General features: G+C 60.4%; 1 protein-coding gene across 2 annotated transcripts; it reads left to right on the top strand.

The window, feature by feature from the left end:
- Window positions 1-1,386: 1,386 nt before the first annotated feature.
- Window positions 1,387-17,822, top strand: NPAS4 (neuronal PAS domain protein 4). Of its 2 annotated transcripts, XM_089307517.1 has the most exons (10): window positions 1,387-1,688; window positions 1,990-2,895; window positions 12,259-12,635; window positions 13,315-13,466; window positions 13,643-13,745; window positions 13,838-14,105; window positions 14,287-14,396; window positions 14,688-14,823; window positions 14,944-16,379; window positions 17,075-17,822. In XM_089307517.1, exons 3-10 carry the CDS (start codon window positions 12,461-12,463, stop codon window positions 17,101-17,103), a joined length of 2,409 nt encoding a protein of 802 aa, XP_089163643.1. In that variant the 5' UTR covers window positions 1,387-1,688; window positions 1,990-2,895; window positions 12,259-12,460; the 3' UTR covers window positions 17,104-17,822. The 2 variants fall into 2 exon arrangements, 1 of the variants encoding a protein (XP_089163643.1); XR_016216216.1 differs by lacking the exons at window positions 12,259-12,635; window positions 13,315-13,466; window positions 13,643-13,745; ... (3 more) ...; window positions 14,944-16,379; window positions 17,075-17,822 and adding an exon at window positions 8,488-8,935 and having other exon boundaries at window positions 1,428-1,688.
- Window positions 17,823-25,603: the final 7,781 nt, after the last annotated feature.

Below are 25,603 nucleotides of genomic sequence, written 5' to 3'. Positions count from 1 at the left end.
GCACACAAAACACTGAGGGGCCTTCTTGCTGAAATCCAGGGGGGACCTCACCGAGTCCGACACACTGTCTCTCTCAGTCACGTTGGCGCCAGATGTTGAGGTGGATTTGTTTCTGGGAGGAGGAGTGTGGTGGGGGCAAGAGGCATGAAGTCACCACACAGACCCCGGCAGTCGGGTGAAAGCAGGCCAGAGGCGGGCAGCCCACACACTCATTTATTTCAGTTGGTACAGCTGCTTATATAGCCAAGGCAGCCAATCCGGTCAAGGGGCGGTCTATGCCCTAACCAATCACAGCCTGTTGCCAGTCACGCTCTGTTGCCAGGCAGTTTCTGAAATCATCCAATCACAGCCTGTTGTCAGTCAGGCTCTGTTGTCATGTGGTTTCCGAAGCCATCCAATCACAGCCTGTTTCCAGGCAGTTTCTGTTGTCAGTGGCCGTCTTGGCATGGCCTTCTCACCTTCTCATTCCACCACACCACGGGTCTCAGATGGCCAACCCGGATGCCTTCCTGTCCAGGCACAGACAGGCTCAGTGTACACGGCCTTGTGAGAGCGATGCTGCGGTGCTGGCCAGTCCCGGGAGACAGGCCCCCCAGGTCGCGTTTGGGGACGTCAAAACGTGGGTCACTTCTGGATGGGCTTTTACAGCCGTTTCATAATGGCCGTGGCGTCAGGAAGGTCTCCCGGGGCTGTGCCCGGCTCCCCCGGCCTTGACTCCCCGTCAGAGGCCTGGGCTGCACCTGCCTGCCTGCAGCCTCCCACAAACCGCTTCACTGCTCTGAGCCTCAGCTTGCTCATCTGTAGAATGGGCATGACTTTAATTCGCACTGCCTCGCTCATCTCAAGGGAATGAGAGGCAAACCCAAAGACACCATGGCTCCCCAGCACCTTCCACACCGTCGCGCGTGGCTCTGCCCCTTGCTGCTGTGGGAACTCAGGAAAAGTTGCCACGAGTGGCAGCCTCGCCTGCTCTCGCCTGTAAAACGGCAAGAATAATATTCTGCACTGCAGAGTGGCCGCGATCCCGAAAGGAAGCGTCGCGGGAGGAGCGCCCAGCCCTGTGCCTGCCCTCCACGTGGACTACGATGTAGCTAGAGGCCGCAGTTTTTATTAAGATTCTTGCGTGGCCTGCGGAGTCCTTCTGTGCAATTCCCCTCGCGAACGCCAGAGGGCGACCTAGACGGCAGCACGCCCGCCACACGCACCCCGGGCGCAGCGCCGTCGTCGGCCGCGCGGTGGCGCTAGGCCACAGACGGTGCGCTCCCCGCAGCGCAGAGCGCACGCCGTCGCCATGGAGCCGTGATGCGGGCGAGGGGCGGGGGGCGGAGGGAGGGAGGCCCCGGTGACGTCCGCGCTGCTCGCGGCCCCGTCTCCTGCGGCCTCCCGCTCCTTGCCTATTTTGGAAGAGATGCTGATGCGCGCGCGCTGGCGCCTTTTTAAGGCAACCGGCGGAGTGGCGGCTCCGCCAGAGCCCGCGCGCTGCCCCCGCCCCCGAGCGGCGAGCCCGGCGCGGGGCCCGGGCCCGGGAGCCCCCGGCGGCGTCCGCCCCATCCCCCGCCCCTAGTGCCCTCGGCCCCCCGTGGGCCCCCTCCGGCCGCCGGGACACGAGGGTGGGGGGCTGCCCCGCGCCCCTCGCCCCCTCCCCCTAGGAGCCCCGCGAGGAAGTTCGGGGACCCTCTCTGGACCAGGTGAGGACGGCAGCAGCCTCGGGGCTCCCCGGGACTCGGAGCCCACCTGTCTTCAGCCCAGCCCTCACCTTGCTCCCCTCGGGCCCAGTCTGGAGCCAGATCACGACCCTAGGGAAAACCGGTCCACCCTTCTCCTTAAACTGGAGCCTGCGGGAAGAGCCGTGATTGGCTCGGGCCAGTGGCCACTTCCCGGACAAGCAGGGGCCAGAGCCCGGTGGGGGGCCGGGGAGGTCAGTCCCCTGGGCCTCAGTGGTGAGGGGAGCTGGCACAGGGACCTCCCTGGCCCTGTCCCGCACCCCAGGGCGCCCGGCGGCCTCCCCCCGACCCAGTGCGCTTCGGGCTCGATGGCCACCCGGACAAACTCGAGGATCCTGTGGACGCCGTCACCGACCAGCCGCTGTGCCCCGCTCTGCTTCCATCGAAGGCTTCCTGCAGCCCGGCTGCTCTCTGGAACCCCACTTTGCCCAGACGTCAGAGTGTGCACCTCGGGGTGGAGGTGTGGCTGCTGGGCCCCTGCAGGGGCTCCGTGGACCCAGCCCCCCGGAAGCCTGCGTTCTCCCTCCATCTCGGGATGTGCCCAGGAGCGCTGGGAGGTGCCTGGCGTTCCCAAGGAGCTGTGGGGGGGGGGGGTCTGGACGTCTCTGGGCCCCTGCTCTGGACGAGGACTGGGGATCCAGAGGCGGACCCGATCCAGCCCAGCACCTGCGGGCTCCGTGTCTGCGACAGCTCGCCCTGGAGCCTTGAATGGCACTTGCCAAGGACACCGTAGCCAGGCGGAGCACAGATGCGCAGGAGTGGAGACTGAGGCACCCTCGGTGAGACACGATTCGCCAAAGCCACACGGCAGCCCGGGGCCACGCCCCCAGCCCCGCCTCCTGCCCGGCACCTAGACCAGGGCTCAGTCCTCGGTCAAGTTCCCTGCGCCAGGAGCCAAGGACCTGGTGCGGTGGCCGTGTTGGCTGTGTCCCTTGGTCACCTCCTCCCCTGCTCTGATGACCTCTCAGGGGCCCCCACTCCAGCCCTGGGTCTGGGGTCCTCAAGCCCGGCCCTGGGGCCCCTCCGTGTCTGGCTGGGAGACCCCGGTGAGGGGCGTCTGCCTCCCGCCAGATGGAAGCCAAGGATGACAGCCACAGGCAGTGTGGACGACTTTGAGGATGCCCTGGGGGTCTGTCTCCTGCACCGCGGAGCCCACCGGAGCCCTCCCACGGTGAGTCCCCTGCTGCACTCGGCACCGACAGTGAGAGTGGCCGCTGCGGGCTGGTGTCCCCGCGCCCCTGTCTGCACACGGCCCAAGGTGGCTCTGCTCCCCGGGGCTGAGGCCTCAGGCCTCCGGGAGACTTAGGCCTACGTGGGCCTGGAACTGGGCCTCAGAGTGCCGGGCGCTGGCCTCAGAGATGCTGGGCGCTGGAGGTGCCCTGGCCCTCTGCAGAGAAGGGGCTGTGTGGGGACGCCCCCCACAACAGGAGGCTGGTAGCAGGGCAGGACTGGAGCCCACGGGGCCTGAGCGCCCCCCCAGCCCGGGACTCCTGCCGCCTCCTGCACGCTGACCCCCGATGGAGCCCACTCCCCTTCTCCCTGCACCCTCCACACCTGTCTGGGCCTCAGGAGCTCCCATGCCCCTGGAAGGAAGAGCCCCCTCCAAAGCCTCCTGGCACCCCTCCCCCACACACTTCCCGGTTCCAGAAGCCACCCCACCCCTGGGCTGCAACCCCTGCCCCCGCTTCCTGCGCCGGGGTGGGGGTCCTTGTTCTCCCTGCCCTTGGGGGTCTCTTCCCCCTTTCTCCTAGGCTCAGGCTTTCTGGTCATCTCTGATCACCGGCCTCTAACAGTCTCTCTGGGGGCCGCCCACCCTGTCCACTTCCCCGGGTGGGGGTGTCCCCTGAGGAAGCCCCTCTGTTGGCCCAGGCAGTGGGAGGAGTCACAGGTGCTGTGAGCTCTGACTGAGAGGCTGGCGTAGCAGGCGCGGGTGAGGCTGCGTCTGGCTGTGGCCTCCGTCGCAAGGTCGTGCACGTGACACAGGGAGACGCTGGAGGCGGGGGCCTCGCGCGGCCGAGGCGTTGCTGGGCACGAGGGGAAGGCAGGAGGCGCCACCAGGAGGGCATCTGGGTCACGGGAGTCACAGGAGCCAAGGGGCCGCTACCCTGCGGCAGGAAGTGGTTAGACGGCTTCCAGAAACCTGCTGAGGGACCTTGGCTGCTGAGCCCGTGGGGCCTGGCCTGGGCTCTCCACCCCTGACCTGGGGGAGCGAAGTGGATGCCTGCTGATGGCCAGGGAAGGGCTTCCCAGGGACCCCAGCCAGGCCTTTAGCACCCCGTGTCTCCCTCCACTCCCCCCCCCCCCCGTCGTCTCCACCCTCCTCTTTGGAATGGCTGCACCCCTGCCTGGCCTAGCCCATAGGTGGCTCAGAGCAAGCCAGCCCCAGGGCTGTGGGGGGAGGCCCTGCTTCCACACTGGCCGGGCCAGGGCCGGTGCCATCGCCCGTGGCAGCCCATGCCCTCCTGGCACAGCCTGGTGTGGGGTCCTAGTTCTCGTGAAGTCAAAATAGTGGGGACCCGGCCGGCGCCGTGGCTCACTAGGCTAATCTTCCGCCTAGCGGCGCCGGCACACCGGGTTCTAATCCCGGTCGGGGCACCAGATTCTGTCCCGGTTGCCCCTCTTCCAGGCCAGCTCTCTGCTGTGGCCAGGGAGTGCAGTGGAGGATGGCCCAAGTGCTTGGGCCCTGCACCCCATGGGAGACCAGGAGAAGTACCTGGCTCCTGGCTCCTGCCATCGGATCAGCGCGGTGCGCTGGCCGCAGCGGCCATTGGAGGGTGAACCAACGGCAAAGGAAGACCTTTCTCTCTGTCTCTCTCTCTCACTGTCCACTCTGCCTGTCAAAAAAAAAAAATAGTGGGGACCCGTGTCCCCCCTCCCTGGCTCCTCCCTTGAACGCGCTTACTTCTTGTAGCAGCCCCTTGAGACGGGGCGGTTCCTCTCCTCGAATCTCGGTGGAACAGCCGCCAAACCGAGCCGCAAGAGAAGTCACGTGACCGTCCGGTTCTAACAGTCACTCTGCATTGCTTTAACTGAAACCCCCAGAGGAGCTTCTTGGGGAAGAAAAAGTTAGCTTTGGCTTGGAGGTGCCAGTTCAGCCTTGGGCAGCCGTGTGCTCAGGGGTCCCTGGAGGCTGGACACAGTGGGTACAGAGGAGCGACCACGTGGAGAGCCAGGAAGGAGAGAGAGAGAGAGAGAGAGAGAGAGAGAGAGAGAGAGAACAGCAGGCGGAACTTGAGCTCCAACACGAAACCTCACTGACCCAGGGCACGGCCCCCAGGGACCTGAACCCCGCCCACCACTCCCACCTCTCGGGCGCCACCTCCAGATCAAGTCCATCCTTAATCCGTCAATACTGAGGCATTGGCATTGGTCCTACTGAACCCGCAACACCCATGGCGCAGAGGCGGGCTGTGAGGGGTGCAGGACCCGGCCCAGAGCCTCTTCCAGCCTCGCTCAGCTCTGCCGCAGCCCCAGGACCAGACCTGCTCCCGCTGCCTCCCCACGGCCCTCCAAGTGCCTCAGGACGTCAACCATGCCCTGCAGGCCGCCTCTACCCCTTCGGACTTTGTAACGTTTCTGACAAATTCTTAGGGTGCACCTTATTCCACGCGGAAGGGTGCACGGTGAGCAAACAGACCCAGTCCCGCCTGGTGGCTGCAGTGTGGGGGCAGGGACGGGAGACCATCAGCCACCAGAATAAAGTGTGGCATAGCTGTCACTGTGACGAGTGCTCACAGAGGCTCGGGGTGCCTGGTGACCCATAGTGGGGACTCGGCCTTGCCAGGGAGGCCAGGGAAGGCTTCCTGGAGGAGGTGACATCTGAGCTGAGATCTCTAGGGAACAGGGGGTGAACAGCGCCCCCCCCCCAGAGGAAACGGCGTGTGCAAGGCCATTGCGAAGGGAGGGGGAATGCAGGGGCAGCAGTGAAGGAGGCGCCTGTAGCTGGGGGGGGGGGGGGTGGTGCGCACGAGGCCAGGCAGGCTGGGGTCAGCACAGCCAAGACTCGGGGAGGGGTCTGGTCATTCCTCGTGGCTCCCCGTGGCCCCTCACCACAGCTTCTCCACTCAAGGCTGGGCCTGGGCACCTTCATCTGGGTCCTGTCCTGGCACAACTCCGGGGGCCAGACCTCCTGGGCCAGGTGGGGAGTCAGCCCATTTAGCACCACCTGCCCCCGGCACACACGTGGATACGGCCGGCGGCGGGGCTTACCATGCGGAGCCCACGCTCAGTCCATGGCGCCCCAGCCACCCACCCTACACAGCAAACCCAGCCAGCAGGGTCCTTGCCGCCCTGCCCACTCCCTGGGCCGGGTCATCCTTTCTTCCCACAGCGAGGGACGCCAGCCTGGACAGAGGCCTCACTTTCCCACCAGGCTGGGGGCACCGAGATGCGGCCAGGCCTGTACGCTCACCACACTGTGCCACCGCTGAGCCTGGCGCACGCTCAGCCCTCACGTACAGTTCCCCACGGGCCTCGCATCCCTGAGCCCCTGCCCCTGCCCCTGCCGGCCCTATAACACAGAGCCCCGGTGTGGCCGCTGGTGGGGGATGCCAGCAAGTGGAGGCAGTGCAGGGGGACAGGCTCAGGGATAACTGGGGCGGGGGTAGTGCACCAGCTGGGGAGGGGCTCTGACGACGTGTGGAGGGTCTGTCTCCTAGTGCGGACCCCTAACTCCCTGAGCACGGGGCCCAGACCCTCCACTCCTGCCTTCCACTGCGTGCGGAGGAGGCTGGGTCCCCGGTCTGCATTTGAAAGTGATTTTTGGATTTTGTGAATTGATTTTTCTTCCTCCCTTGGAGCATGGCTGGTCTAACAGGCTCCCTGCCCAGGAAAGCTGTTTCTTTCCCCTCATTGGCTGCACACCCACCAACCGCCATGGCTCCGCCCCCTCACCCGGCTCTGACCGCCTCCATGTGTGGGTGCCAGCGTACCCTCTTCACATGAGACTTGTTGATTTCATAACCATAAATAGATGAAATGTTCTGAATGCTTCCATGTGCGAGAGGCGTTGAGGAAGTGAACGCGTAATGAAAAGGCCTTAGGAGAGAGCAGAGCCTGCCAGGAGGCAGTGCGGACCAGCGGGGGCGCGGGCTGATGTGTGCTTGGACCTGAGTGGTCAGCGCCCCCGACGCAGACCTGGGGGACCTGCTGAAGGCCTTTGCATGGTTTGAAACCCATCAGTTCAAAGGAGCAATGGTTCAAAAGAGCAATCCAGTAAAACCGACAAGGAAGCAGAAGTCGGAATCTCCGCTTTCTGGGTTTATCTAGTTCTAGCTGTGTGACCCCGGCCAAGGAACTCAGCCATCCTGAGACAGTGTGCAGAGCTTCTTGCCTGGGTTAGACTGCAGGCTCCAGGAAGCCAGAGGCCCCGGTGTGGCCCCATTTTGCTTCCATAAGGAAAGTTTGTCTTCCAGACAATATCGCTCTCGCCCACCATGGGTCATCCCCTCTCCCCAGAATGGAGCCCTGAGGGGCAGGGTTGCGGTGGGCATGTCGTGGGGGGCCCTGCCTCTCCATGATGGCTGTGTTGCTATGGAAACAGGATGCAGAGCATCACTTCTGCCTGGGGTGCTGCATCTCCACGGCTACAAACAGGCTAGAAGCTAATCGGAGACTGTCGCAGGGGGCTTCCCAACCTCCCCCTCCTTAAGGCGCCCCATGGCATTCGAACAGTAAAGGGAGGAAAAATAACAGTTTGCTACATCCTGGCCTAGAGAGCTTTCTGAGTGAGAACAAGAGAGAAGCGAGTGGAGGTGCTCATGGGGAGGTGCTCTTCTCCGAGCATGGCCAGGGTAGAGGGTCAGTTAGTACCTGCAGCCACTTGGCTCTGCCCCGTGGAGGGAGCACAGCCACGGACGATGGCAAACCAGTGGGTGCGGCTGTGTCCCAGAGAGACTCAACTTACAAAAAGAGGTGCGAGTCAGAGTGTGCCCTGTGACACAAGGGAACCAGCCTGGGCTGGGCGGCAGGAGCTAGGTGCCAGGCTAAGCATTGCCACTGACTTGCTGTGTGCCTTGGAAGCCGTTGTCCAATCTCTGAGCCTTCATCTAGCAAGTGACACCCCATCAAACCTGAGTTTCCCCTTCTAGCAATTGAGCATCGTGGCATCAGTCAGACAGGTCGTAAGAATCTGCGAGGTCAGTAAATCTGAAGTCTTGTGATCCCCCTGTGGGGAGCTGCACCCCCAGCCGGTCCCACCGCTTGTCTGCTGAGGGGGGCAGCAGCCCGCCAGAGGGGGAGGCGTCTCTCTCCAGAGTTGGGTTCTTGGTCTGTCTGTCCAGCCTCCAGCCCGTTTCTGTTGCAAGCTGAGCGCAGGAGTAAACGAGGAATCCCTTCCTTTCCACCACCCGGCCACTTGGCAGGAGGCTGCAGTTCACTTGAGAGAGTGATGTGGCTGCAGTGGCCGGGGGCCAGGCTTTGGAGGAAACCTTTGGGACTTGGGCCGGGACGAGAGCTAGGACACGTGACCACCAGCGCTCCCCTGGCTCATTCGCCTATGACCTCAGCTGCTCCGGGTCCCAAGTCCAGAGGCCACAGCTGCATGCTGGTGGGGATCTGACCTGCCGCACCACCAGCTGCATGGAGGGGCCGTTGTCCCTCCATCTTGTCCGCCTGCCTGATCTGAGGACCCCTGAGAGCTTCACCAGTTGGCGTCTCGCCATCTTGGAAGCCCCATCAAGTCTTCACTCATTCATATCCTCTCTCCCCCCTTTTCTCTACTCCCTTCCTGCCTTTTTGTCACATTTTCTCTTTATCATAAAAGCGTTTGTCCGGAGCAAGACAAGACACACACTTTGACATCCCTCAGTCGAGATCCTGGCCCCAGAAAATCTCCAGGAACGTGGAGTCTCCGTGCGGTTCTGAAGAAGTGCATTCTCCATTCACCCTCCAGTGCCTCCCAGAACCTCCTCCTCTCCTCAGAAATCTCTGGAAAGGACGCGGCTCTTCTCCAATCGAGGCTGAGGGTGATGTCCTCCGAGGTCCCTGAAAAACCCATGCAAGACAGAGGCAAGGGATCTCATGGCCTGTTCTTGCTATAAAAGGGCCTTTTTCGGAAAAAATAATAAAGAAAGGAATCAGCCAATCCCTCCTCGATGCCATCACCTCTTCTTGGTGATTTTTCGGGGAAGGAGTGGGCGAGTTGCCATGGCAACAGATGCGCGCTCTGCTCAGTAAAGAAGGGACCTTGATATTTTTTCTCTCTCATTCTCTCAGTTGTGTCTGTGTGTGTGTGTGCGTGCATGTGCGTGCTACACATGCCTGTGCCCACACCAAGAATTTTTTTTATTTAGAACTAAAGAAAGCCCTTCTCTTCTCTCAGCTCCCCAAATATGGAGTGATGGAAAACCACTTACTCCTGCAGGCCAGGGAGGATTCAGAATGGCTCCAGAGAAGGGGGGGGGCTCCTGTGGGGCTCCTTTCCTTCATGTTTTCTCGAGAGGATGCATGCAACAGAGCTTCGTAAATGCTTAGGGACCAAGGGCTGGAAATAGGGCAAAGATGCTGGGTGGAGAGTGCAGAGGACATGTGTGCACGAGCCCAGCGAGTGGCATCAGAGAGGGCACTGGGAGACACAGTGAGTCTGCAGAAGCCTGCAAATCCATCCACATACACCGTCAGATGCAGAGAGGAAAGGCCCGAGCAGACATGGACACACACACACACACACAGTGTAAACATAAATACATACAGACACAGCACAGGAAGTTGGAGACTTAAAAAAAAAAAGACTGGCCCAGATGCAGGCACAGACAAATGCATACTAATGCAGGGACATGGACAGAGACAGCTACACGGACACATAAACACGTGTAGGCAGACAGGCTCAGATGCAGACACACAGCTACATACATGGACAGTGACAGTCAAGTGAGCACACACACACACAGAGTCTGGCTCCCTCCCATCAACTGCCCAAATGCCCCCCCCGCCAGGGAGCACACTCACCTGGCAGATTTGGCTGGGGGGGCCTGCCTCCTCTGTTCCTTCTACACACTCACCCCCGATGCCCCTCTCCCCATTCATCCTTTTGCCCACATTCTCAGAGCCAGCGGGCTCTGACGCCTCCCCCATCCCAGGCTTCCAATTCTGTGCCTGTTCTGCCGCTGCTGCTGCCGCTGCCGCCACTTGGGGGGAGAGTGGGGTGACTCAGCCAGGCCAGGATGACTCACACTGGCAGTATTTTTAGCAGCGGCCAGGAGCTCTCTAGCGTGCCAGCCGCCCCCCTCCTCCTGCTTGCTATTTCGGAACCGTCACTGGTGATATAAATAGCTCCTCTCCCACGGCCTGAAGCTGCTGCCAAGCTATTTTTGGTTCTACACAGTTAAAAATAACTTGACGGAGGTGGGAGGCAAGGGGAGTGGGAGCTGGCCTGGAGAGAGGAGACATTGGGGCACAGAGAGCTTCTCAACTCGAACCGAGTGGGTAAACTAGGCTGAGCCCCCCCGCCCCTCCCTTGTCCCTCTGCAGACCCTTCTTCCCTTCTAAGGTGTCTGCTCAGTGCATTCTCCTGGAAACCCCAAGGTCTCTTCCCTCGAGCCCCGTTCCCCCCCCTCCTCTGCCCCTGCAGCCCGGAGCCTTTGCTCTTTGCAAGCCCCCCATTCATCCTCAGAGAAGGGGAAACCAAAGGGTTCCCTGAGGTCTGCGTGGACCCCAAGCCCTATTCTGATGCCCCAGGCAGGCCATAGCCAACCTGACTCCCAGGGTGGGTCTGTCAGGACCACGGACAGCAACCCGTGCCCTATTCTTTCCCTGGGAAGCTGCTCACCTTGCTGGAGCCAGGGCTGAACAGTAAAGATCAGACAGAGGTGAGAGGAACTGTCAGGGTTAGAAACAGTGGGAGAACCTGCTGACCCTAGGAAGCCCCCAACCTCATGTCACAAGATGGCAGGATAGCGCCCCCTAGCCATGCACCCCTCTTCTGAGGCACCCTTGTTCTCAGAGGCCTCTTCCCCTCCCACTCTCCCTTGAAGAGCGGGAGACCTTGACCTCAACATTTTCTTCTTGGTGTCAAAGTTCGGCTCCACTCTTCCTGTGTAGCTTCCTACTAAGAGGCTGGTCTCACATCCCCGTTTTTTTAAGTGGCCTAATTTCCAGGCCCTCAAACGATTTTATGCACACCCCCCAGCCCATCAAATGATATTTCAGGTAACAGATATTCCCTAGCCCACTGCCTCTGCCTTTGTGGGACACTATGGAAAAGAAAGCCCCCACCCCACCCCATGCGCGCCCCGGGCGCCCACCGCAGAGATCAATCACCTGTGTTGAAAAGAGATCGATACAAGGGGGGCGCCAGGGCCAACGGAGACAAAGCCTGACGGCGAGAGGCGGGGGGTTAGGGGACGCACCACGCTGAGCGAGATACCAGGCACCCAGTGAGACGGACTAGAGATAGCGAGGAATCCCGGCAGAAGACGGGGAGGGGGTCGGGGACAGAGAGGAAGGCAAGCAGCCTGGCGGCGTTGGAGGGTCCCCGGCGGGTGCAGGGGTCACGGAGGGTCCCCCCGCCCAGCACCCTGGCTTCTCTGCAGCTTCCCCATCTTCGCCGCCGAGCCGGGGTGGGGGGGCGGGGAGAGCTCTCGGGAGGCTGCGGAGGCTGCAGGGCCCCGCCCGCTGCGCGCCGCGGCTGCCGCCGGAGGATTCCTGTCCTAATATGGAGCTGGGATTCCCCCGGCCCCGCCCCCGCCCCCCGGCCCGCGCGGAGACTCCAAGGCTGGTAACAGGGCGGGGGTGGCCGCTCGCTCTGGGGACCGGCAGCAGCTGGGAGGGGTGCCAAAGTGAGGATGCATATCCTCACGGTGCCCCGGGCCCCTGCCTCAGTTTCCCCCCTCGGCGGCTGAGATGAACGAGTTGACAGGGGAGGGAAGCATCGGTTGAGGTCCCTGTTCACGACTGTGGGGAACTGGAAGCAGGGCCAAACCTTGCTGGTCCCCCTCCCACAGGACCCCCGTTTGCGCACCATGAAGGGACATGGTTCCTTGTGGAGCCCCTGATACACTGCCAAGACTAGGGTTGGGGGACAGGGCAGGGGGATTGCTCTGAAAATGGCCAAGGGAACCCCAGATGGTGCAGTCCCCAGAGGGGAGCCCAGCTGTGACCCACTCCCCAAAGGCCAAGGAAGGTCCGCCATCCCTGCACGTGAACGCAACCTTTGGTAAACAGCAGGGGAGTGCGGACAACCCTGCAGCCCCCAGTCCCTTATCTCCTCCGAAACCTCCGTGGGGGTACCAGCATCTCCCTCCCTCCCTCCCTGGACTATCCCGCCGGGGCTCCCAGTGTCCTAGCCATGGCCGCGTCCCTTCCTCGCAGCCTGGGTCCCCACGCGCCCTTGCAGTCTTTCGGAGCGCAGCGCGCGCCTCCCTGCTCCGCTCCCGCCGGCGCGGCCCCCTCCGCAGCTTCTCCCCCGTCCCCCTCTCCCCCCCCCCCCGCTCTCGGTCCACGTCACGCGATGACGTTGGAGCCAGGGAGGGAGGAGGAGCCCCCCCGGCCAGCGGCTCCCGCTGCAGCTTGCTTAGCCCAGCCTATCGCTTTCTAGCCCTCCCCACTCCAAAGCGAGCCCCCCACGCCTGGCAGGAGCTATATAAGGCGGAACGAGGCAGGCGAGGGGGCAGCGCAGCCGAGCAGAGCCCAGGAGAGGAGAGAGGCTGAGCGAGAGCCGGGCAAGCAGGAGGAGCAGCCGGGCGTCGGGACGGGCGGCAGGTGTCGGGGCGCCGAGCTGGGACTCCGCAGCCGGCATCATGTACCGCTCCACCAAGGGCGCCTCCAAGGCGCGCCGCGACCAGATCAACGCCGAGATCCGCAGCCTCAAGGAGCTGCTGCCGCTGGCCGAAGCGGACAAGGTCCGGCTGTCCTACCTTCACATCATGAGCCTCGCCTGCATCTACACTCGCAAGGGCGTCTTCTTCGCTGGAGGTGAGCAAGCTGGGGCGACCGGAGACAGGGGCACGGGAGGGATCCTCTGGGATTGCCTCCTGCCCAGGGCAGCGCGTTGGCGAGCTGAGAGGGGACCCGGGCCGCTCGGGACTTTCTGCTTCTCCCTCTGAGCTCTGTCCAGCCCTCACCTTGGTCCTGGAGGAGGGGTTCCATAGCCTGGCGGGGGGGTCCCCAGGACCAGATTCATGAGAGGGTACGAACCAGGAGAGAAGGGGCCCCGTCTCCACCAGCGCGGAGGCACTCCGGGAGCACGGGGGATGGCGTTGCTCACGCCCGGGGAAAGGCAGCCCTCGGTCGGCGGTGCCTAGAGGGTTTCCCGGCCGCCTCCGGAGATCTGTCCGCGGTGCTGACGGCGCTCCGGCTTCGCGGGCGCTGTCCGCGGTGCTGAGCACAGAACCGCTTTGGGAGCGCTGCCCGCGGTTCTGGAATCCAAGGCGACCGGGGCGCCCGCCCCGCTTGCAAGTGGAAGGGTTCGCTGGCCGGGGAGCTCCAGCAACAGGTTCCCTGGCCGAGAGCTGCGGGCAGTGGGTCAACAGGTGTTTGCGAAGGCAGGCTCATGGGGATTTCCCTTGATTACCTGAAACTCAGACCTTGCGTTTCTCACTTCGGCTCTGCCTCCCTGTCTCACCCTGACTCACCGTGTCTCCTCTCTCTGCAGGCACTGCCCTGGAGGGTCCCACAGGACTCCTCTCAGCTCAAGAGCTTGAAGACATCGTGGCAGCACTACCTGGGTTCCTGCTTGCGTTCACAGCCGAGGGGAAGTTGCTGTACCTGTCTGAGAGCGTGAGCGAGCACCTGGGCCACTCCATGGTGAGAACGGAGGGCCCTCTCAGCCCAGACTGGGGCATGGGTGGGGGCACAATAAGCTTCCCATTCCAAGAGTTACGGGGGAGGGAGAGAGGGACCATGCCCTACAAGACACTGTGGGCCAAAGACAGGTTCTTGCTGGCTCCACTAACGGTCATCTCCTCTAACCCTCCCTCCAGGTGGACCTGGTTGCCCAAGGTGATAGTATCTACGACATCATTGACCCAGCTGACCACCTCACCGTGCGCCAGCAGCTCACCCTGCACTCTGCCCTGGACACTGGTAAGGATGCCTCTTCCTTCCTCAGTGCAGTCTCTCCTCTGCTCCTCCATATGCATCCACCCTCTTAAAGGTTTTCCTCTTTACTCACATAGATCGTCTCTTCCGCTGTCGCTTCAACACCTCCAAGTCCCTCAGGCGCCAGAGTGCAGGCAACAAACTGGTGCTCATTCGAGGCCGATTCCACGCTCACCCGCCTGGAGCCTACTGGGCAGGAAACCCCGTGTTCACAGCTTTCTGCGCCCCACTGGAACCAAGACCTCGCCCTGGCCCTGGCCCCGGCCCTGGCCCTGCCTCACTCTTCCTGGCCATGTTCCAGAGCCGTCACGCTAAAGATCTGGCCATTTTGGACATCTCTGAAAGGTAGGTGTGGGATGTCCCAAACCCAGAAGGCAGGCAGGCCAGCCATGAGGGGACCCTAGATTCTGGAGTCAGGGGCAGGGAGGATGGGGCTCAGGAGGGCAGAGGACCTGGGAGGGAGTGAGATGCACGGGTATCGAGCAGGGAAAACAGAAAGCTGACCTCAGCCTTTCCACTTTCCCAGTGTCCTAATCTACCTGGGCTTTGAGCACAGTGAACTGCTCTGTAAGTCGTGGTACGGACTGCTGCACCCCGAGGACCTGGCCCATGCGTCTGCGCAACACTACCGCCTGTGTGAGTGTCCAGAGAGGCCGGGGACAAGGCAGGGAGATGGGAAAGGGCGTGGCCAAGAGTGGGGACATGCTAGAGGCCGACAGCTATGGATGGTTCAGGGTGAAAGTCAGGGTGAGGAGTTAAGGCAAGAACAGACTCAGAACTGGGGGACTCGAGCTGAGGGCGCATGTCAGGGTAGTCAGAGGCGAGAACATCACGGCCACCTCCACACAGTGGCGAGGGGCAGGGTGGGGAGTCCAGGTGGTGCCGCCCGGTGGGCATCCTAACTCTGCTTCTCTTCTTCCTCCCCAGTGACTGAGAGTGGAGATATTCAGGCGGAGATGGTGGTGAGACTGCAGGCCAAGTCTGGAGGCTGGGCGTGGATTTACTGCCTGTTATACTCAGAAGGTCCGGAGGGGCCCATTACTGCCAATAACTACCCGATCAGGTGAGCGGCAAGGCAGGGTTCTGGGGATCAGCTGAGATCGGCACGGAGGAGACACAATCAGGGAACTGCTCGGAGAATGGACACCAGACCCTTACCAGCTGCCTCTTGTGTTCTCTCCAGTGACTCGGAAGCCTGGAGCCTCCGCCAGCAGCTGAACTCTGAAGACACCCTAGCGTCCTACATCCTGGGCGCCCCGGCCATGCCGCCCTCGTTCCCTGAGAACATCCTCTCCCAGGAGCAATGCTCCAGCCCTAACCCGCTCTTCACCCCAGCCTTGGGGGCTCCCAGAAGCACCAGCTTCCCCGGTGCTCCTGAACTGGGCGTTGTCTCCACATCAGAAGAGCTTCCTCAAGCCCCCAAAGAGGTGGACTTCAGATACCTGACGTTCCCTTCCGGGCCTGCGCCTTCTCTCCAGGCAGACCTGAGCAAGGACCTTGTGTGCACGCCGCCCTACACGCCACACCAGCCCGGAGGCTGTGCCTTCCTCTTCAGCCTCCATGAGCCCTTCCAGACCCACTTGCCCGCCCCGTCCAGCTCTCTCCAAGAACAGCTGACTCCAAGCACCGTGACCTTCTCGGACCAGTTGACGCCCAGCAGTGCGACCTTCCCGGACCCACTCACCAGCCCACTCCAAGGCCAGTTGACCGAAACCCCGGCCAGAAGCTACGAGGAGCAGCTGACTCCTTGCACCTCCGCCTTCCCTGACCCGCTGCTTCCGGGCACTGCCACCTTCCCGGAGCCCCTGGGCAGCCCTGCCCGTGAGCAGCTGACTCCTCCCAGCACAGCATTCCAAGCACACCTGAGCAGCCCCAGCCAGACTTTCCCGGAGCAACTGAGCCCCAATCCCACCAAGACTTACTTCGCCCAGGAGGGATGCAGTTTTCTCTATGAGAAGTTGCCCCCAAGTCCTAGCAGCCCTGGTAATGGGGACTGCACACTCCTGGCCCTAGCCCAGCTCCGGGGTCCCCTCTCCGTGGATGTCCCCCTGGTGCCCGAAGGCCTGCTCACACCCGAGGCCTCCCCAGTCAAGCAGAGCTTCTTCCACTACTCCGAGAAAGAGCAGCACGAGATCGACCGCCTCATCCAGCAGATTAGCCAGCTGGCTCAGGGCATGGACCGGCCTTTCTCGGCGGAGGCTGGCACCGGCGGACTGGAGCCACTGGGAGGGCTGGAGCCTCTGGACTCCAATCTGTCCCTGCCGGGGGCTGGCCCCCCGGTGCTTAGCCTGGACCTGAAGCCCTGGAAGTGCCAGGAGCTGGATTTCCTGGCTGACCCTGATAGCATATTCCTGGAAGAGACGCCCGTGGAAGACATCTTCATGGATCTCTCCACCCCAGACCCCAATGGGGAATGGGGCTCCGGGGATCCTGAGGCTGAGGGCCCGGGAGGGGCCCCATCGCCTTGCAACAACCTGTCCCCAGAAGACCACAGCTTCCTGGAGGACCTGGCCACATACGAAACCGCCTTTGAGACAGGTGTCTCAGCATTCCCCTATGATGGGTTTACTGATGAGTTGCATCAACTCCAGAGCCAAGTTCAAGACAGCTTCCATGAAGGTGAGTCCAGCCAGAATCTGCCTCACATCCCTGTCCCGCCAGGGAGGTTCTGGGGGTGGAAGGGGGGGGGGATGAGGTGAATCAAGTCCCCTCCCTGTACCCCAGTTTTATGAAGGGGATGCTGTTATCTGCTGCCAGGCGTAGCAGAGAGGATAAGGAAGAAAATGAAAAATTTAGCTGGCCAGTTTTGGACAAGTGGGCCCGGCAGGCAGAGGTGAGGGCTGTGGCATCAAATGCCAGAGAACCCTTGGTGGCCGCTTGTGCTTCTTAGCTCCATGGGACCTAGATCAGTGCTCTCCCCCCATTCTACAGACGGGGACAACCAACGGCCCGGGGTTGAAGAAACTCCCCTGTAGCCACACAGGTTGCTGGGACTGTTAGAGCTACGCCCCAGCGTCCTTGTCCTCAAGAGGCTATAGACCGAGAGTTTACGGAGAGGAAAGGTAGAGGGTGAGGCTCAGCCCTTGGGCCTGGTGCTGTGGGCCCTGCTTGGGGCCCCATCCTTGCCACAAACACAGCCATGACTTCATCCCATCTGTCCAAATTCTCCCCTTCTCTGCTGAGCCTCTGGGAGGTCCTCTGGTTGCTGGGCCCGTGTAGTTGAGGTCCCGTCCCCACCACGTGCCTCAGCCCAGGGCCCTTTCCTAACAGACCAGGCTGACCGTCTCCCTCTGCATCTCTCTCTCTCTCTGCAGATGGAAGTGGAGGGGAATCAACGTTTTGAATAAGTCTGTGACTTAACGTCGTCAAGTATGGCATATTGTCATCAAGACGTGGAGCCGCTCTCCACCCCCCCGGGACTGTTGGGGGGATTCTGGGGGCCAGAGGGGGGATTTGTCCGATTCCCCAGGCCCTGCAGGATTTTGGGGGGGGGGGAGGTGGGAGGGCAAGGGAGGGAGCTTCTTTTTAAAACCAAGAGACTTCCAGTGATCTCAGTTTCCAATTCAATCTGTATTCACTCGTAGTGAGTTTCCTTGAATGGGATTTCAAGCGGAGAATGGGGGAGTGTCACTTCCCCGCCGCGCTGCCCCATGGGCCTGGGCCAGTTCTCCACTCCCAGGGGCCAAGCACCCCTGGGCCTCAGTGGGGGAAAAGCAGGGCCCACCCGGGCGAGCCTGTGCCCCGAGGGGCTCTTGACACTCACGTAGAATTCTCTACACACCAGTAACGGGATTTCAATTCCGACGGACTCGGCCGCCCCGGCGGCTCTTCCTGTGACTTTTGCGCCCCGTGCCTGGAGTGGGGGGCGCGAAGAGACGCTACGTTCCTTTCCGATGGAGGAAGGCAGACCTGCCGCCACACGTGCGCTTGCACGAGTGCGTGTACCTGGTGCGGGACTCACCCGGCCGCCAGACCGCCTGGGCCTGCCCGGGCGGCCACCTCGTGGTGCTGCGGTGACTTTGTAGCCAACTTTATAATAAAGTCCAGTTTGCCTTTTTGGTACCCTGGTGTCACGCACTGCTGTGGGAAAGGGGATGGCGGTGGGGCTGAGAAGGTCGGGAGGCCCAGACAGGAACCTGGGCGTCGGGAGTTCAGTCTGGACCTGCTCACAGCCCTGGCATTCCTTCATTCCCTCATCCCCTCATTCATTCATTCATTCATTCATCCGCTCAGCGTGTGGCCGGCACCATGCAAGAGGCTGGAGAGCCTGGTGCTGGGCAGGAGGGGGCAGAGGGCCTGGGGACGGGCAGGAGGCTTCTGCTTGGCATTGGCCCTGGACATGGGTTGGAAGCTTCTGGGCAGGGGTCTGCCTTGGCCTGGTCCTGGCGGAAGTGGCTTCCTGCTGGGGTGCAGGTCTTCCCGTGGCACAGGGCTTTCAGCCAACAGACACTTCTACCTCCCTCATTCCCGGCAAGGAAGGCCCTGGGCAGGCGTATCAGCCCCATTCCACGGCTGTGGAGACGAGGACCACAGGCACAGGTGCTCCACACCCTGTAGGCGGTGAGAGGCGCAGGTGGGCAATGCACTCACCTCACCTGCGACCCAGCCCTGGGCTGTCTTCCTGCTCCTGACACTGGTGAACCGCATCATCTCAAACAAGCCCCCAAGGGCAGGCTTGGGCCAGAGCAGGGTCCTCTTCCCCAAGTGGGGGGCGCAGAACCCCCTCTTTTCGGGCCCTCCATGTCTGTGAGGTGGAGCTCATGGGATTGAGAAAAGAAACTTCCCCCAAACGCTGTCTTCCTCCAAGCTTGAGTGCCCAACAGGCCCAGAGTACGATGCAAATGAAGACCGACCGAGACCTGGATTCCAATCCCACCTCCAGCAGTGGCTGGCAGGGTGGGACCTGAGCCCCAGGGTCTTCACGGGGATGCAGGGCTGGCAAAGACGGCCCTGGGCTCCCCAAGATGTGGATAGGACTTGCGGGGGTGCAAGAAGAAGGCAACAGACTTCACGGTGACCCTGCAGGCTTAGAGGAGGTTTCCTGTGCCTTTTTAAAAGATGTATTTCTTTGTTTGAAAGGCAGAGCTACAGAGGAGAGGGAGAGAGATCTTCCACCTGCCGATTCGCTCCCCAAATGACTGCAACAGCCAAGGCTGGGTCAGGCTGAAGCCAGGAGCCAGGAGCTCCTTCCAGGTCTCCCACGTGGGTGGCAGGGGCCCAAACACTTGGGCCACCCTCTGCTGCTTTATCCAGGTGTGTTAACAGGGAGCTGGATTGGAAATGGAGCAGCTGGGACTCGAACCAGCACTCATATGGGATGTCAGCGTTGCAGGTGGCAGCTTAACCCATTGTGCCACCAAGAAAGTTTCTTTCTCAAAGAAGGGGAGGAACTTCCGGGCTCCAATCTTGCATTAGTGAAATATAGGGTCTGGAATGTGGTACTAAGAAATCCCCCGGACCTTCCTCCAGCTCAGGGCCATACCATTCAGTGGGCCCCACGGGAAGGGAGACACCCCTGAGGGCCTGTGACCCCTTTCCCGCCTTGGATGGGGCATTAGGTGAACAAGAGGACAGGTCTTGTCTCTGGCCATCTTCACACATCTGTTCCTAAACTTGGACAAACTTGGGCCTCACCTCCAGGAAGATACGGTCTTGGTTCTGCTCCATCCCTAGCGCCGAGCACAGGCCAGCAGTGACAGCCACAGGACAACTGCATTACTGAGAGGACTTCAAAGATCAGTACAAGGATTGAGTAGAAAGTCATCGATTTTGGTGCAGCGGGTTAAGCCACTGCCTGCTGCACCGGCATCCCATCTGCTTCTGATCCTGCTCCCTGCTAATGCGCCTGGAAATCAGCAGGAGACGGCCCGAGTGCTTGAGCCCCGCACACGTGTGGGAGACCCGGGAGAGGCTCCTGGCTCCCGGCTTCAGCCTGGCCCTGCCCTGGCTGATGTGGCCATTTGGGGAGTGAACCAGAAGGTGGAAGATCTCTCTCTCTCTCTCTCTCTCTCTACCTCTCTACCTCTGCCTCACTCTCTCTGTGACTCTCCTTTCAAATAAATAAATAGAAAGTCATTGATTCCTACCATAAAAACTTGTTCTTATGTCCCCCAGAGGGCAGAGGGCTGTAACCTTGAGCTTCGAGTGTTAAGTGACCTGAGGTCCCATTTCAAAGCCTCCGGTGGGGTGAGGGGTGGGGGGAGTGTTCGGCGCAGTGGTTAAGAGGCTTCCCAGGACGCCCGCACCCCACCGTGGAGTGCCGGGACCGAGTCTCAGTCCTGCTCCTGATTCCAGCTTCCTGCTCAGGTGTACAGCAGTTCACAGCCCAAGCAGCTGGGTCCCTGCCGCCTGTGGGAGACCTGGGTGGGGTCCTGAGCCCTGGCCCAGCTCCGGCTGTTGAGGGCATTTGGGGAGTGAACCAACAGGTGTGTTTCTCCCTCCATCCGTCTCTTTCTGTCCTTGCACTTTTCAAATCAATACAAATTTAAAAACCAAAGTTCTCTGGGAATTGTCAAGAGCAGGGACAAAGCCTGAAAAACTGCACGGCCCAGGGGAGTCTCTCAGGCGGCTCAGAAAGGGACGGATGTCAACGAGCAGCTCCGGAGAAAGCACGGACGTTGGTGAACGGTAACCGTTGTGACGAGGGGACCCTCTGAGTGTAGGATGCTGGGGCTGTGTACGTGGGGCTCGGGGGCTCCGACGATCTTCCCGACTTTCCTAAATCTATCCTAAAATAAAATGTCTCTTTGGACAGTAAAAATAAACATTGAAAAGATCGCAAAGTGGCTCCAAATCAGCCCCTCTCTGGGATTTGGTGGTGGGGAGAGTGCTGGTGGACCAGCCGGACGGGCAGAGAAATCTGGAGAGCTCGTGGCGCCACCTGCTGGACAGAGAGGGGACTGCGTCTGTTCCATTCTGGCCGTGGCTCCGTGGGAAAGGACAAGACCTGCCCAGTGGCTGCTGCAGCCCGATCTGACCCCCCGGCCCGGGCCACCATCACCCACATCGCTGCCCTGGGGTCAGGATATACGAGAAAGGGCTGTTTTGGAGTCATTTCTTCACATGCTGAACAGAGCGACATCTGCACGGGCCAGGAGCTGTCCTGGGTGCTGCGCCCTGGGCTCGGAGCTCACGCGGGGAGATATAACCAAAAGCAAAATAAATCGTCTAAAAGAGAGCAGCGTGAGCAGAACGCCAGCGCGCCGGGGGCGGGGGTGGGCTCTAATTTCGAGCGAGGGGTCAGAAAGCCTCTCTAAGGAGGTGACATGGAACTGTGACCTGGGAGTTAAGAAAGGGGAAGAGGGGCCGGCAGACGCTCCTGGCTTCAGATCAGCACAGCTCCAGCCCTTGCGGCCGATTGGGGAGTGAACCAGCGGATGGAAGACCCCTCTCTCTCTCTACCTCTCCTTCTCTGTCCGTAACTCTGCCTTTCAAATAAATAAATCTCTAAAAAAGGGGGGGGGGTATTTGGAGGAAAGGAAGACGACCCAGGGCCTTTGGGCCCCGATAAGAACTTAGATTTCATGCCACGCTCGGTAGGAAGTCCCTGGAGGAGTCGGCAGGGGTCGCGGAGGGGCCGGTCCTGCTCACGCCCCAGCCCTGGCAGGAGGCGGGGAGGTCGCCCCAGAGTGCCTTTAGCAGGTGCCCTGGAGGTAAGCCACACAGATCTGGAATACTTCAGAGACAGAACTGACAGAGTTTGCTGACGGATTTGGAGAGAGGGGACTTCTAAGTTTAGTACCCGAGTGAAGAGCTGCTGTTTAGTTGGGAAACACCCGAGATGCGATGAGCTGAGTCTCGGGCATTCGCCGTGTCCTTGGAGCCTGCGGACCGGGTGAGGGCAGCGCAGCCAAGCTGTGGACGGGGCTGGTGCGGCAGCGCAGGGCTGGGCCACCACTTGCAACCCCGGCATCCCAGATCAGAGGGCCGGCTTGAGCCCAGCTGCTCTGCATCCAACCTGCACTCTCGCCAATGCACCTGAGATGGCAGAAAGCATGGCCCAAGGACTCGGGCCCCTGCCACCCGTGTGGAGCTCCTGGCTCCTGGCTTCGGCTTGGCCCAGCCCTGGCTGTCGTGACCGTTTGGGAAGTGAACCGCAGATGGGAGATCTCTCTGTCTCTCTGCTGCTACCCCCCTTTGTCTCTTTGCCTTTCATATAAATAAAGTTTTTAAAATACTGTCAAAGGCAGAACACAACCAAAGACAACAGGAGCTCGGGAAGCCAGGAGACAGCACGAGCGTGAACAGCCGAGGGGTGCAGACGTCACTGTGGGGTCAGTCAGCCGCTGATTGGAAAACAGTCACACGTTTCAAGATTCAAGGAACAAATTACACACTTAACAATACCTGCAGAGAGCACGAAACTATAAAAGTGGTAAAGCAGATTCTAAAAAAAAAAAAAAAAAGAAGCTTCTAGGCATTCAAGACTTAATTGAAAAAATGGAGAATTAGAACAGCCAATGTATGTGAGAGCCTTATCTGACATATTTTTATTTTTTAAAAAAAGATTTGTTTATTTGAGAGTCAGAGTTACACAGAGAGAAGAGAGGCAGAGAGAGAGAGAGAGAGAGAGAGAGAGAGAGAGGTCTTCCATCCGCTGGTTCACTCACCATTGACTGCACAGGCCAGAGCTGAGCCGATCCGAAGCCAGGAGCCAGGGGCTTCTTCCAGGTCTCCCACGTAGGTGCAGGGACCCAAGGACTTGGGCCATCTTCTACTGCGTTCCCAGGCCATAGCAGAGAGCCGGATTGGAAATGGAGCAGCCGGGACTTGAACTGGAGCCCACATGGGATGCCGGCACTGCAGGGGCGGCTTTACCTGCTACGCCACAGCACCAGCCCCTGACTTTTTTTTTTAAGATAAAGATTGATTTATTCATTTTGAAAGAGTTACAGAGAGAGAGAGAGATTTTCCACCCGCTGGATCCCTTCCCAGATAACTGCAGCTGCCAGCACTGGTCCAGTCCAAAGCCAGGAGCCAGGAGCTTCTCCCGGGTCTCCCACGTGGGTGCAGGGGCCAAGCACTTGGGTCATCCTCCACTGCCTTCCCAGGCCACAGCAGAGAGCTGGATTGAAGGAGGAGCAGCAGCCAGGACACAAACCGGCTGCCAGCGCGGGATGCTGGCACCGCAGGTGGAGGCTTAGCCAGCACCACACCACAGCTGCAGCTCCTGTAGTCTGCAAACTGCCTGCCTGTGAGCCGGCTGTCTTAATGGAGCACAGTAGCATGATACATAACACATAACATATAACATGAATATAACATATAACACATAGCATGTAATAGGCCGAGCTTTAGGGGAAACGCACCATCCGCGGTGTTATCTTCTGTGTTAGTGACCTTGAAGGAAGGGAACACGCCCTCCCAGTGTGACGGAAGCGTGTCATGAGCCGCCGGTGCTTTTTTTTTTTTTTTTTGACAGGCAGAGTGGACAGTGAGAGAGAGAGACAGAGAGAAAGGTCTTCCTTTGCCGTTGGTTCACCCTCCAATGGCTGATGCTGCCAGTGCACCACGCTGATCCGATGGCAGGAGCCAGGTGCTTCTCCTGGTCTCCCATGGGGTGCAGGGCCCAAGCACCTGGGCCATCCTCCACTGCACTCCCTGGCCACAGCAGAGAGCTGGCCTGGAAGAGGGGCAACCGGGACAGAATCCGGCGCCCCGACCAGGACTAGAACCCGGTGTGCCGGCGCCGCTAGGTGGAGGATTAGCCTAGTGAGCCGCAGCACTGGCTAAGCTGTCAGTATTTGAAACAAAAGTTGCCGGCATCTCTTCCGTACAGACACTGCCGTGCCGCGCGCGGTTGAGTTGCGTGCTGTGGTCACATTGCTGAATTCAGCTTGCACGGGCATCCTGGAGCTGCGGAAACAACCAGGACCAGAGGAACTGGAGTCCAGAAGCGGCAGAGCCGGATGCCCTGCAGCCTGTGCTGGGGGTGGGGTTTGAGGTGCTCATGGGGGCTGCTGTAGGGAGCTGGCGCGGGGGCACGGCCTGTTCCCCCCACGGAAGAGTCACCAGGTTGTGGAATGCGGGGGAGTCTGGGAGCGGGGATGAAGGCTAACTGGTAAAGTAGAGTCTCACTTCCTTGCACGGTGCTGAGCGAGAAAGTCACCCAGAGGCAGAGCCTGCAGGAACCCTCGTCCCTGGACCACAAACTCACGGCCAACCTCCCCTCCAGAGGCGTTTGCCTGGTTTCAGTGGTGCACCGGGACGAATGCTAAGCTCAAAGCCTCGGAGAGGCAGAAGCGGATCCCAGAGCCGTCCAGGGCTGAAGAGAGACTCGCCAAGCCCCCGGAGGGAAAGGGGACGCGGAGAGGTGGGTCGATCTTCATGTAGTCACAACTCAGCCTGACTCAGGCGAATGCTTGCTGGGAACGAGATGGTCACTCGCTCGCCCCGTCCCGCACTGGACGAGGGAGGCTACTCCGGCTCCCTATACACAACGTCCAACGTGCAAAGTGTACCGGAACCTGGCGGGGAGAGGTGAAGGTCGCTGATAATCGGAGCAAAGGAACCAGCAGAGCTGGGCATCACGGTGCAGCGGGCTAAGCCACTGCTGGGGACGCCCCTGCCTCACCCCGGAGCGCTGGCTTGAGTTCCGGCTCCGGCGTTCTGGTCTAAGCTGGAAGGATTATGGCCCGAGTGACTGGGCCCCTGCCACCCACGTGGAGACCTGGATGGAGTCCCCTACTCCCAGCTTTGGCCTGGCCCGGCCCGGGATGTTGCAGCCAATTGGGATTTGAAACTGACTGTGATTAATGTTTTTTTTCCTGCTTTGTGAGATTTATTACTTATTTAAAAGGTGGAGTTACAGAGAGCGGGACACAGACAGGTCTTCCGCCCGCGGGTTCACTGAGTTCAACTCGGGTTGGAGGGGCCGAGTGGCCGCCACGGTGCGAAGCTGGGTCCCGGGCCCACGGCAGGTGCCGGACGATGCCCCTCGAAGCCGTGTAAGCGGGCCCTGGGAGGCGGGGTCCCGCCCAGAGGGCGTGGCTGGCCCTGGGAGGCGGGGTCCTGTTCTATGATTAATGTTAAAGAAAATAGAGAATGGGGCTGGCGCTGTGGGGTGGCAGGTTAAAGACCCAGCCTACAGTCCAGGCATCCCATATGGGCGCCAGTTCGAGTCCCAGGTGCTCCTCTCCCCATCCAGCTCTCTGCTATGGCCTGGGCAGGCAGTGGAAGATGGCCCAAGTGCTTGGATCCCTGCACCCACGTGGGAGACCTGGAGGAAGGTCCTGGCTCCTGGCTTTGGATCGGCATAGCTCTGGCCATTGCAGCCATTTGGGAAGTGAGCCAGCAGATGGAAGATTTCTCTCCTTCTCTCTCTCTCTCTCTCTGATTGTAACTTTCAAATAAATAGAAACACAAATTGAGGCCACAGTGGTACATCACTTATAAGAACAACTTAAAAATAGAATATCAAGTGCTGGCAAGGATGCAGAGAAACTGGATCACTCGTATGTCGCTGGCGAGAATTTAAAATGATGCAGCTACTCTGAAAAATGATTGTAAAGCTTCTTAAAACATTAAATACTTACTTACATATGACCCAGAAATTACACTCCGGGTGTTCATCCCTCGTAGGTAATGAAAACCGCAACTTTCAAGAATGCTCACGACAGCTTTATTTGTAATATCCCCAAAGTGGGAATACCACTGGGTGAATGAACAGATGAGTAGGTCCACACCAGGGAAACCAGCACGTAGTGACAGGAACGACCAGGGGGCTGGCGCTACAGCCCAAGTTTAGCGGCCACATCCCATCTGAGGGCTGGTTCAGGTCCTGGCTGCTCCACTTCTGATTCTCCTCCGTTAATGCACCTGGGAAGGCAGTGGAAGACGGCCCG

This window comes from Oryctolagus cuniculus, chromosome 1 (assembly GCF_051225735.1).
Source record: "Oryctolagus cuniculus isolate XC-2025 breed Fujian yellow rabbit chromosome 1, ASM5122573v1, whole genome shotgun sequence".
NCBI lineage: Eukaryota > Metazoa > Chordata > Mammalia > Lagomorpha > Leporidae > Oryctolagus > Oryctolagus cuniculus.
This window is presented reverse-complemented; position numbering and strand designations above follow the sequence as displayed.